Source organism: Coturnix japonica, assembly GCF_001577835.2.
Source record: "Coturnix japonica isolate 7356 chromosome 2 unlocalized genomic scaffold, Coturnix japonica 2.1 chr2random1025, whole genome shotgun sequence".
Classification (NCBI taxonomy): domain Eukaryota; kingdom Metazoa; phylum Chordata; class Aves; order Galliformes; family Phasianidae; genus Coturnix; species Coturnix japonica.
This window is the reverse complement of record NW_015439226.1, coordinates 1-10827: the sequence shown is the minus strand read 5'-3', so window position 1 is coordinate 10827 and position 10827 is coordinate 1. Positions and strand designations below refer to the sequence as shown.

Sequence of the window (10827 nt, the reverse complement as noted above, 5' to 3'; positions counted from 1 at the left end):
TGAAAGGCTGCAATGAGGTCACCCTGCAACCTTCTCTTCTGTGCAGCCTGTTGCCTTATAACATCCTTCTTGCGACTTTTGCGTGGCCTGTGGTTTAACGGCCGGGTACTTAAGTGTCCTGGTCATGAACCAGCTTCAGGCTTTAAATGATGTTAACTTTTCAGACTACCACCGTCTGTATTCACACCAGGTTTAAACACACCAGGAGTGGAAACTGCAGCTGTTGCCAAAACTGAGGGGGGAGATGTGCTTCTGGACATGCCTTTGTACAGTGCAAGCTGCAGCATCTGGTTTAGATTAGATATTAGGAGGTAGTTTTTCACACAGAGGGTGGTGACACACTGGAACAGGTTGCCCTGGGAGGCTGTGGATGCCCCATCCCTGCAGGCATTCAAAGCCAGGCTGGATGTGGCTCTGAGCAGCCTGGTCTGGTGGTTGGTGACCCTGCACACAGTAGGGGGTTGGAACTGGATGCAAAGGAAAGCGGTTCGCACAGCGGTACCGCCGTGTAGGGCAGCACTTCACCTCCCCACCCAGCCCTATCGGCCCGTCCCCTCAGCGCGCCCAGCAGCCGTGACGTCACGCCTCTCCCTCCCCACCCCCGCTCTGCGCGCGCAGCCCGCTGGCCCCGCCCACTCCCTCTCCCGCCCTCCCACCGCCGCAGCTGATTGGCCGCCGCCTTCCCGCTTCCTTCTCCCCGGCTGAGAACCCGCCATTTTGAAAACCTTGTTGATTCCGGGAGAGAGAGAGACAGAGAGAGAGAGAGGTGAGAGGTGAGAGGCGGCGGGACGCGGGGCTCGGTCTGGCAGCGCCCCACTCCTCCTCCTCCCGCAGACCCAGCCGCCACAGCAGCGCCCGCCACAGCAGCGGAGGCTCGGGACGAGGTGTGTCCGCCCGCCATGGCCGCATCGGGCCCTGATGAGCGGCCGCGTTTTCCCCTCTGGGCGGGGGGGGGGAGGAGGCGGGTGCCGCGTTCCTGCTGCCGCTGCCCAGCGCCATCGCGTCGTTCGGGCGGGCGGCGGGGCTGTGTCGGAGGCGGGAGGGGCCCCTCCTTTCTTCCTTCTCCCGGCCGAAAATATCCCCGGTGTAACTCTGAGAAGCGGATCTTTAATCCCTCTGGAGCCCTCCTCACCGGCCTGGACGCTGCCAAGGCGGAAAGTTCCCAACTTTCTTCCTTCCTCCGCTCTAAGAGGAGGGGAAAAGCAGCTCGGGCAGCGCGCTTGCTCTTTCTCAAGAGAAATCAGAGGGTTTTGTAGCGAGTACCCAGCGAGATGCGTTTTCTGTGGGTTTTGCAAGGAGGTGTGGACTTCTTGTCCTTCATAGTGCAGCCCGTGGTTCCCATCTCCTGTTTGCTGCCACTTGGTGTTTCTGACTGTTTCACAAAGCTTGGGAACTGCTGTGTGCATAGTGCTGATAAACCTCTTCAGCAGTATCAGAAGCTATCGCTCCTTCTGCAAAACCTTACCTAGTGTGTAATGCAGAGTGTTCTAGTTCGTGTCTTCAAACATGTACAGTCGCAACCGGAGCGCTGTGACCTTACTTCTGCAAGGGAGCTGTATTCTCATGGGGTTTGCCCGCTGCTTTCTACAGAACCACGCACCATGTCTTCTGTTGCTTCCTCTAAAGAAGATACGATGTCGTCTGAAAAAGCAGATGAGAAACAACCTGAGGCTGAAAGCAAAGCTGAGGAAAGCGAGGAGGATGAGGAGGAGGAAGAAGAGGAAGAAGAAGAAAAGGGTGCGTGCCTTCGTTTGTTTTTAAAAAGTGCTAAGCTTAGTGAATGCAATTAATCTTACATGGTACCATGGTACTAGCTAATCAGAATGGTTTGGGTTGGAAGGGACCTTTGAGATCATTTAGTTCCAACCTCCTGCTATAGGCAGGGACATTTCCTTTTAGAACAGGTTGCTCAAAGCCCCATCCAGCCTGGCCTTGAGCCCTTCCAGGGAGGAGATATTAACAACATTGCTGGACAATTGTACCATTGCTGTTAGGGGATTCTGCACTATGTCTCATAAATCATTTCCTGGTAGACAAAAACAGGCGAGACTAGAGACAATGATACTGTATTCCTCAGGAAACAATGGAGAAAGTACCAGCATTTTCAGTTTATACACTAGGGATTTTTGTTGTTGTTGGAGAAACTTTTAGGAGATTTTAAGGTGTATCATCCTGTATCAAATCATTTGTACAAAAACATCTGAAAATTGAGCTTTTAAGTTTTATTTACTTATTTATTGCCAGTAACACTTGGAAGCAATACACACTTACATAAGAGAGACAAGTGGAAATAACTGTGGGATAGGTTTAGAATAATAGTTACCAATTGCCTAATGACTGGTAGTTACTTTTTCGGGTACCACAGCCTAATTGTAGTGAAGGAATTCCACGTGACTAATTTTACCAGTAAAAGTCATGGTGATGTTATAGGGACAAGCAAGGCAGATTGCATCATGTAACTGAAGAGGATAGTGAAAGAATAGAAGATGCGATGAAGGAACCACTATGCAAAACTGCTGGTGTTAAATCTCTAGCGACTATTTTGCAAATGAAAACATCTGTGCAAACAGAGTTGCAGTATGGCTAGTGAAAACCATGGTCTTGGGTTCTTAAAGGAGCAAAGCTTTGTCTTTAGTAAAGGTAGTAGAAAGGTTATACTGTTTTAAGAACAATAGACTAATTAGAATTAACTTTCTTACAAACAGCTGATTGTTGATTCACAAGTGTGTTTTGCTGTGTTCTCACTATATATATATGGCCAGTTTAATGTTCGTGCATGTTATAAAGTTGCTTTTCTGTGTTAAGGCCAGAGTAACACTTTGTGCTAAGGAAAGTGTGATATAAGGCCAAGTATCTTATTATAAGATGTTTAGGTCTGTGAAACAATGAGGTTTTTCTCCTGATGTAGAATTGTTAAAGCAGCTATACAAGGTGTGTCAGTTAAGCCAATTTAAACATATTTATAAGATGATTTGGGGTTGGAAGGTGCCTTAGAGATCATCTAGTTTCAACCTTCCTACTGTGAGCAGAGATTCCTTCCACTGAAAGGATTAAGTATCATCTGATGATATTTGTAATAATATTCTTAATAGTTTGGAAGATGTTAGTATTGTGCTCTGCAGAGTACTGCACAGCATGTCTGTGTGTGGTTCAGTACAGTCCTGCTATCCTTATGTATCTGCATTTTGTACTGATGGTATTCTGTGTTTTCCGTTCCATTAGTGGGAAGAGAAATAGGCTGCAAGCAAGCTGGATTCTCCCTTTGCCTATTTATTAGCTTTCCTGTAAAGAACTAGAGTTAGAGGTGTGCACCTGGGGGCTGGATGGGGAGGGGACAGAATGAGGCTGTGCAAATAACGTCTGTTCTATACCTTAAAAAGAGGAAGAAAGGAGAAAAGGCTGGATTTCTATAAATGCATGGAAATGCCATCTCCATCATGAGATGAAGTTCACTTTAGGAAATGTCTGCTGTCCCCCTTCAAGGATAGGTTGGGTGTAGGATTGCAGTTAAAAACCAGAGACTCAGAACTACAGCTCTGTAAAAATCCTATTGACCTTTTAACCAAAGGTTTGGAAGTGTCATAATGTTTGGTGTTATTTTTATCCTTCTTTTGTTTTGCCATTGCGATGATTCAGAGTTATATTGCCTATTGCTACAGTCGAGTTGCTGATACTATGAAAAAAACTGTGTTTTGCAGAAAAGAGTCTCATTGTTGAAGGAAAAAGGGAAAAAAAGAAGGTAGACCGGTTGACTATGCAAGTGTCTTCATTACAGAAGGAACCTTTTACAATTACACCAGGTAAGTTTGTCCTCATATGTAAGAACGAAGGGTATTGGAAATGAAGACTCTCAAAAGATGGAACTGTGAACTTGTAGGTAAGACCTAACTTAACAGAATTGATTGTAACAGTAAGGCTGTTAAAATTATATGAAAACGGTATTTTGTTTGAGAAGGTCACATGAAACCATAGGAATTAATGTTTAAACTTAACTCTGAATGGGCTCTTTGCTAGCTACCTCTATTGCTGGAACATCTAGAATAAAAAGAAATGCCAAGTCTATTAGCCCCATTACAGTAAGTATCAAGTAAGTTAAAAAACCCACTATCGATGCCTAGTTGATAGGGAATAACCTCCCTAACACTTGACTTGATGCTCTGCGGAATGATTTCTTTTACATTAAAAAGAATATGTAGACAGAATATATGGGTAAATGGATTTTTGAAGCTGCAAACAAATGGGTAAATAAGAATGTGATTTCTTTGGTTTTTGTTTTATTTGTTTCAGGAAAAGGACAAAAACTTTGTGAAATTGAAAGGATACAATTCTTTCTGAGTAAAAAGAAGACAGATGAACTTCGGAACCTGCACAAACTCCTCTACAACAGGCCAGGCACTGTGAGAACTTAAAATCTATTTTGTATATCTAGTAATTCTCGTGTGTGCTGTGAAAGTTTATCCTGTAATTCTTGGTTTGTTGTTAGTCTTTTAGGCATTTGCACTTGTAGATCTACTGAAGTGTCCTTTGTTACAAAGTACTCTTGAAGATTGCTGCTGTTAAAGGCATAGTTACTCAAGTCCATAATTCTTCTAATTTCTGTAAACTACTCTTAAAATCTTGTGGAGAGGTATCCTGAATTGTGAGCCTTATTGGATGTAGGTTTTCCCCCTCCCTCTCCACTCCAAAGACAGATGTTAATGATCACTTGATACAGATGAATTGGAAATAATTTATAACTCCCATGCTAAAACTACCAATGTACATGGAACATTTTGACTATAATCTGTATAGTTGCTGCTTTGTATGTAGCTGTGTCTTAGTACTTCAGGTTATTCTGCTTGGTACCTGTGTTAGTGGGTTCCACTATGTTGCTACCTACCCAGTCATTTTCTCCTATAGGATGCACAAAACAATAGAAAGCAAAAATAGGTTAATATGTAAAATTTTAATTATTTTATCATATTTATCTAAAATAAAACTGAACTAAAATATTAATTTTAAAAGGATCGTTAAATCCAAGAATCAATTTAGATTTACAATAGCAAATATTTATTAGTGCCTTTTATACACCATTGCTGATGCCTTACATTTTGCAATACATCCAGCCCGTTGTCTTTGCTAAGAGGAATGAAATGGATATGGAGTAATTAAGGCAAATTAAACATTATCACTTCAGTGCTTTATTTTCACTTTATTTTTAAGCTCTTATCGTATTTTGGAAACTTAAACAGCTAGCACAGAAATCAGGAACTGAGTAACGTGAGTCCAGGTGCTAGTTATAATGTCTGAAACCACTGCTGCAAATACTGTGTTTATTTAAATGACGCAGCAAAGATCTGTTATCTCAACTATTCAGGAGGAAGAATGGTGTATATGCACTAGAATCTGTGAATTATGTGGTATTTATTTGGTGTGTCAGTAAACAAATTGAGTATTTCTGGCTCGGTGCATAGGGATGTTGACAATCTTTTGGATTGTTTTGCAGTAGAATTTGATAGGAAAAGTAGAATGACAACCACGTAGTTTTCTAGATTTTTAGTGCAAGTTGTGAAACTGAATTCATTTATGAAACCAGTGATGCTTTTATCTTCTGGTAGAAGTACTGAGAATCCCTCTGTCCCACCATAGTTCACAGATCTGAGGTGTAACTGATTGAGGAGGGGAGTAAACTCCTTTACTCCTCCCAGGAGGGGAGTAAACTCTTCAAAAGGGCTGACAATAGCAGGACAAGGGGAAATGGCTTTAAGTTAAAAGAGGGAAGATTTAGGTTGGATGTTAAGGGGAAGTTCTTCACTAGGAGAGTGGTTAGGCCCTGGAACAGGCTGCCCAGGGAGGTTGTGGATGCCCCGTCCTTGGAGGTGTTCAAGACCAGGTTGGACGGGGCCCTGGGCAACCTGATCTAGTAAATGTGTATGTTTGGTGGCCCTGCCAGGCAGGGGGGTTGGAACTACATGATCCTTGAGGTCCCTTCCAAGCCGGGGCATTCTGTGATTCTGTGATCATAGAAATGTCTCACCTCTCAGAAGCTCAAATACTTGCCATATAACCATAGGCTACATTTCTCTTCTTTCAAAGGCAGTGACTTCATTTTCTCTTGGAAAGGAAAGCTGCATTATGTTCTAATGAAAATAATAATTTTCATTTTTTTAATTCAGGTTAAGTTCAGACTTGTCTTAAATCACAAACATTACACTATTCTGTTTTGCGTCAGTCTAAAAGGGCCCTCTAGCGTTCACCTGCTGCAGGCCAAACAAGCTTGCAAATGGCTATGGAGCTTCCTTATCATAGAATCATAGAATCACCAAGGTTGGAAAAGACCTAAAAGATCATCCAGTCCAACCGTTCACCTATTACTAATAGCTCCCACTGAACCACGTCCCTCAACACAACATCCAATCATTCCTTGAACACCCCCAGGGTGGGTGACTCCACCGCTCCAGCTAACAGGCCTAGATAACCCAAAGAAAGCAAATTTTAGGTACTGTGTGATACATCTTTGTAAATAAAATAATTTAAATTTCACAGTTAAAACTGTTCATCGGTTGATCAGGACACTATTTCTATATTACTTTCTCATTTTAAGGGATTAATGGGGCTTTCAGCCAACCATTATTAATAACATCCATTGATATACAATTATTTATGTCAAGAGAGTCTTCGGTCTTGAAAGTAAACTAATTATCTCATTCAGTCATCAGTATTGAAAGTCTGTGACAAACAGATAATGCTGCTAGCATCTCCAAAGAGTTATTTTTCCACTGGGATTCTGTTCACTTCTTGAAGAGATATTCCATTCCAGTTTAAAAAAGCTGAAATCAGCTTAAGACTTCTTACTTGTTAAGTGTTCCCACTTCCTCGGCTGGACTGGACCAACAAAACTGTCTGATGAAATAAGGTCTGATGCACAGGCCCCAGAACTACCACGGACAGCAGAAAAAGCATCTAGGGAGACTGTGTCTTTAAGTTTCCTATCTGCCAGTTTCCTATCTTAATCCATTCCCCCACCAGAAAGGTTGCTGTACAGAGTTGTGTGCAATCTGTGAAGGAGGGCATAATATTCATACAGTTTGCCCACAACAAGTCTACTGATAGCCTCACGTACCTGTGGTTTGCCATATATTCTGGACACAAAGAAAAGGTAATCTCAGTAGCTTAACTCCTAGTCTAGTAATCACAGGCATAATTTAGTCTTCTGTACACATACAGTGCATCTTCACACCATACTTCCTGAAGTATGATGTTACTCAGACACCCTAAAATATACCAAGCCTCTCATGTGGGCTATGTAGCCCATGGTGGGCCTCTTTCTGGTGAGTCTTCTGTCTCAAAGACCAAATGACTGGATCCCCTTGTTCTCACCTGCTGACAGAGCCACTGTCAATGGGGCAGTGAGGTCAGGGAATTCTCCAGCTGCCAACAAATCACCTGTGACATCAGGCTGTTGTGGTTTAACCTGGCAGGTGGCTCAGCACCATGCAGTCATTCACTCACTCCCCTCCTTCCCAATGGGACGGTGGGAGAGAAAAAAAAAAAAGAAAAAAAAAGGTAGAATATCAACATTGTTCTTCTCCTAGAACTAAAACATAGTATCATACCAGGCACTCTGAAAAAAAAATAACCAAGTTGTCCCAGCTAAAGACACAGGTCTGTAGTTTCTCTATCACATGGCTATGCAAGGGCAAATGCTTGCATAAAGCAGAAGCTAGTATTTATGGTTAAGGAGAAAGGGCACGGTTACCTCACTTGGAGGCAAACAATCCCACAGGTTTCACCATTCCTGCTCCAACATGTGATCACAGCTTCTGTATGACATCCGTCCTCAGCAAGACAGGCAATTCTTTATTTACAGCAAAGGTCTTTCTCTTTAGGGAAATAATACAAAGAAAACCATATATATATATAACTTTTTAATTTTATTCCTGCCTCTTTCATAATTCATAGTAGTTTTTTAAATATGGACTGAGCATTTCAGTTCACTGATCTCAGTTTTCCAGCAGTTATACAAAAGGTTTAGAACCGTATCCAGCTTACTAGCAGTAACACAATTTCCTTATCTAAATGTAAATGAAATTTATGTTTCCCATCAGTAATAACAAAATTATCAAGGGATAACAAGCAAAAGGAAAATATGTAAAATCCAATACTGATTTAAGTGTATGTATGATACGATTCTGTTGAGGTCATTAACCACAAGGTCACAGCACACACAGTTTTATGAAGAACAGCAATACCAAAGAAGAAAACCTTGTTTTCCCAGAGGAAATTCAGTGCTACTTTACAATTATTACATTTTTCCATCAAAATGAGTTACATTCTCTGTGTCCTGTTATGATTTCCTTCTTCCTCAGCTTCTGTTAGTAAATGAAAAAGCAGCATGAAAGAAAGCAGACCGACACTAGAACAAATTAATTATGATGCTCTGAAATAGGGTATTTGATTTTTTTTCTTATATTAGTGATAATACAGATTTATTTTAAAGAACCCGACCAGTCCCACTTCACTGAGACTGTAGACGTGAAAAGAATACTTTGTTAAAACAAGCAGTAATTCCCAGGGTCAGGAAAGAATTGTGCTTGAAGTAACAGCTTCACTTCTCATATCTGTCGGAGGGCCAAGGCAAGGGAAAATGGCCAGTGAATTGCAATAAGTAACTGCTCAGAGGCACTTACCAAGGGGGCAGACACAGAGAGGCAGTAACTCAGTAAACCCACAAATCTAGTATTCTGGATGAAGGGACCCCTTAGGGCCTCCAGTTCCCTTCTGCCGTGCCAAGCTTATCATCACATACACACTCTAAGTCACTTTATACAATGTACCAACCCAGCTCCTCCCTTCAACATATGTTTTAATTCACTCTGTGTACCCTCATACACAAGTGGGATCTCATGAGCAGAGGGAAGCCAAGAAGACAATCAGAGCTCCATTAATCCCTAGGCAGCAACTCAAAGCAAAGTAGTACATGCACACGTCTTTTGAGGACAAGGAACTGGGTTGCAAACCAAATGAGGGACCAGGAGCTAATGAGCATGTAATCAGTGCTGAAGGGCACGCTGCACACTCTATGACTTTTTTAATGCCTGCACTTTATAGTGCTTGCAAATTAACACACAGCAAGCTGGTGGGAATCTGAGTCATCTAAGGACTAACATAAATGCATTCAAATGTCAAAACAACTAAGAAAGAGTTCCAGTTTTTAAGCAACATGTTTTCAATGGCAAAAGAAAAGAAATTCCAATTCTAACATGTCCCATTTTGACCCTGCTAAAATCTAATGTTTGGTTCAATAAATAACATGTAGAGTTATTGTTCGTGCTACTTTAAATTTGGTTTTAAATCCTCATTGAGCTCATCTCTGTGGATATCTTAGAATTAATTGAATTTATATACAATAACAAAGTGATGTTTAATAACAGCTAGGAAATAAGTATTAAAAAGAATAAAAGATTCAAACATAGGTTCTTGTTTTGCTTTGTTAATGAAAAAAAATATTTCTGATTTTTACTCCATTTTCCTTTGACATGAATGAAAACCTGCAGATGCAAAAGCAAGTACTGGAACTGTGAGGAAAGAAAGCACTGCAACTTTACTCACACTGTTACTTCGTATTTTAAACATTCAGATGTGAGGCCCTGAGCCTCCAGCTTTTTCCACTATGGTGCAACCGTGGGCTTCCCCTGGAAGAAGAGCTCCATGTTGCCTCCCACCCTCATTCCTTAGGAACTGAGCAACTACAAAGAAAGACAGTTCAGCAAACTCCAAACAAGAAAGACAAGATTCAATATGACCAGTTTCCTGGACTTCTCTTGTCCCAGGAAGCACAGAAAGTTCATGAATGGATACAGAAACACACTTGTCCCTTGTGCCAGAACAGCACAGAGTAGCACAGTGCCAGCAGACGACCTGCCAGGCTTAGGAGCTGCTCAGAGCCTTTATCAAAACCCTGCTTCCTTTCCAACTGGACCACGTCTATTACCCACCTAATCATCGTGCCAGATTCGAGCAGTAACATAACGTGATGTCGAGGTGGAAGGCAAGACGACGACAGGGTCGCCCCTTCTGGAAGAGAGCCAGGCTTGAGCTGACTTTGGCATCAAGGGACACAATCGAAGAGCAGAGCGATGTCTCTGGCATCTCGGGATGAGGTAAGCAAGGCGAGGAGCTCCATCTAGCGAGAGTATCAGGCACAACCTCCACCAACGGTGCTGTTTGCAAGGGATGAACAGCCAGGCTGACATGAAACTTCCCCGTGTTTTATTAGAGTTCACAACTTCTGTATCCTTCCACTCTGATAAGATCACTGCGTATTACTCTTACTCCCTACAGTGTTGGAGGAAAAATCGAGCAGAATGGACCAATAAGGAAGCAGCAGTTCTGTAGTAAGGAAATATGAGTTCTCTTCCCATGTCCTGTGCTATTATTAAAAGCAACTGCTTTATTTCTGTTCTCCTCTTCCCAGTCTCACCACGTTGTACACTGAACGTGTATGGAAATGTACTGACACAGTAACTGCACACGCAACACTTCACCCCTCTCCTCAAAAGCTACAAATAAGCATCAGCTCATTGATTTTTAAAATAATCTATAAATCTGCATTTTAAAATATCCCTAAAGTTTTGCTGGACTTCTTCAAACAGCGATGAAAGTGTTAATTGATATAAACAGATAGATACAAGCTTAGATGTTCTAATATTCTATTTGCCAGAGTAAAACGCAACGTAAAAAGTCCAAACAAGACAGTTGCCAGCTTTTGAAGGGCACAGACAAATAACAGTGTACAAGGAAAAAAGGTTTATATTGTGAGGATTAAACACTTCATAAGCAAAAGAC

General features: G+C 42.0%; 1 protein-coding gene across 3 annotated transcripts; it reads left to right on the top strand.

Moving 5' to 3' along the window:
- Positions 1 to 661: 661 nt before the first annotated feature.
- On the top strand, positions 662 to 5728 carry LOC107306788 (protein DEK-like). 3 transcript variants are annotated; one of them, XM_015850134.1, is made up of 4 exons: positions 662 to 766; positions 1591 to 1737; positions 3699 to 3800; positions 4288 to 5727. In XM_015850134.1, the coding sequence occupies exons 2-4, from the start codon at positions 1602 to 1604 to the stop codon at positions 4407 to 4409; spliced, it is 360 nt and encodes a 119-aa protein (XP_015705620.1). In that variant the 5' UTR covers positions 662 to 766; positions 1591 to 1601; the 3' UTR covers positions 4410 to 5727. The 3 variants fall into 3 exon arrangements, with proteins under 3 accessions (XP_015705620.1, XP_015705621.1, XP_015705619.1); XM_015850135.2 differs by having other exon boundaries at positions 687 to 773; positions 4288 to 5728; XM_015850133.2 differs by having other exon boundaries at positions 759 to 884.
- Positions 5729 to 10827: the final 5099 nt, after the last annotated feature.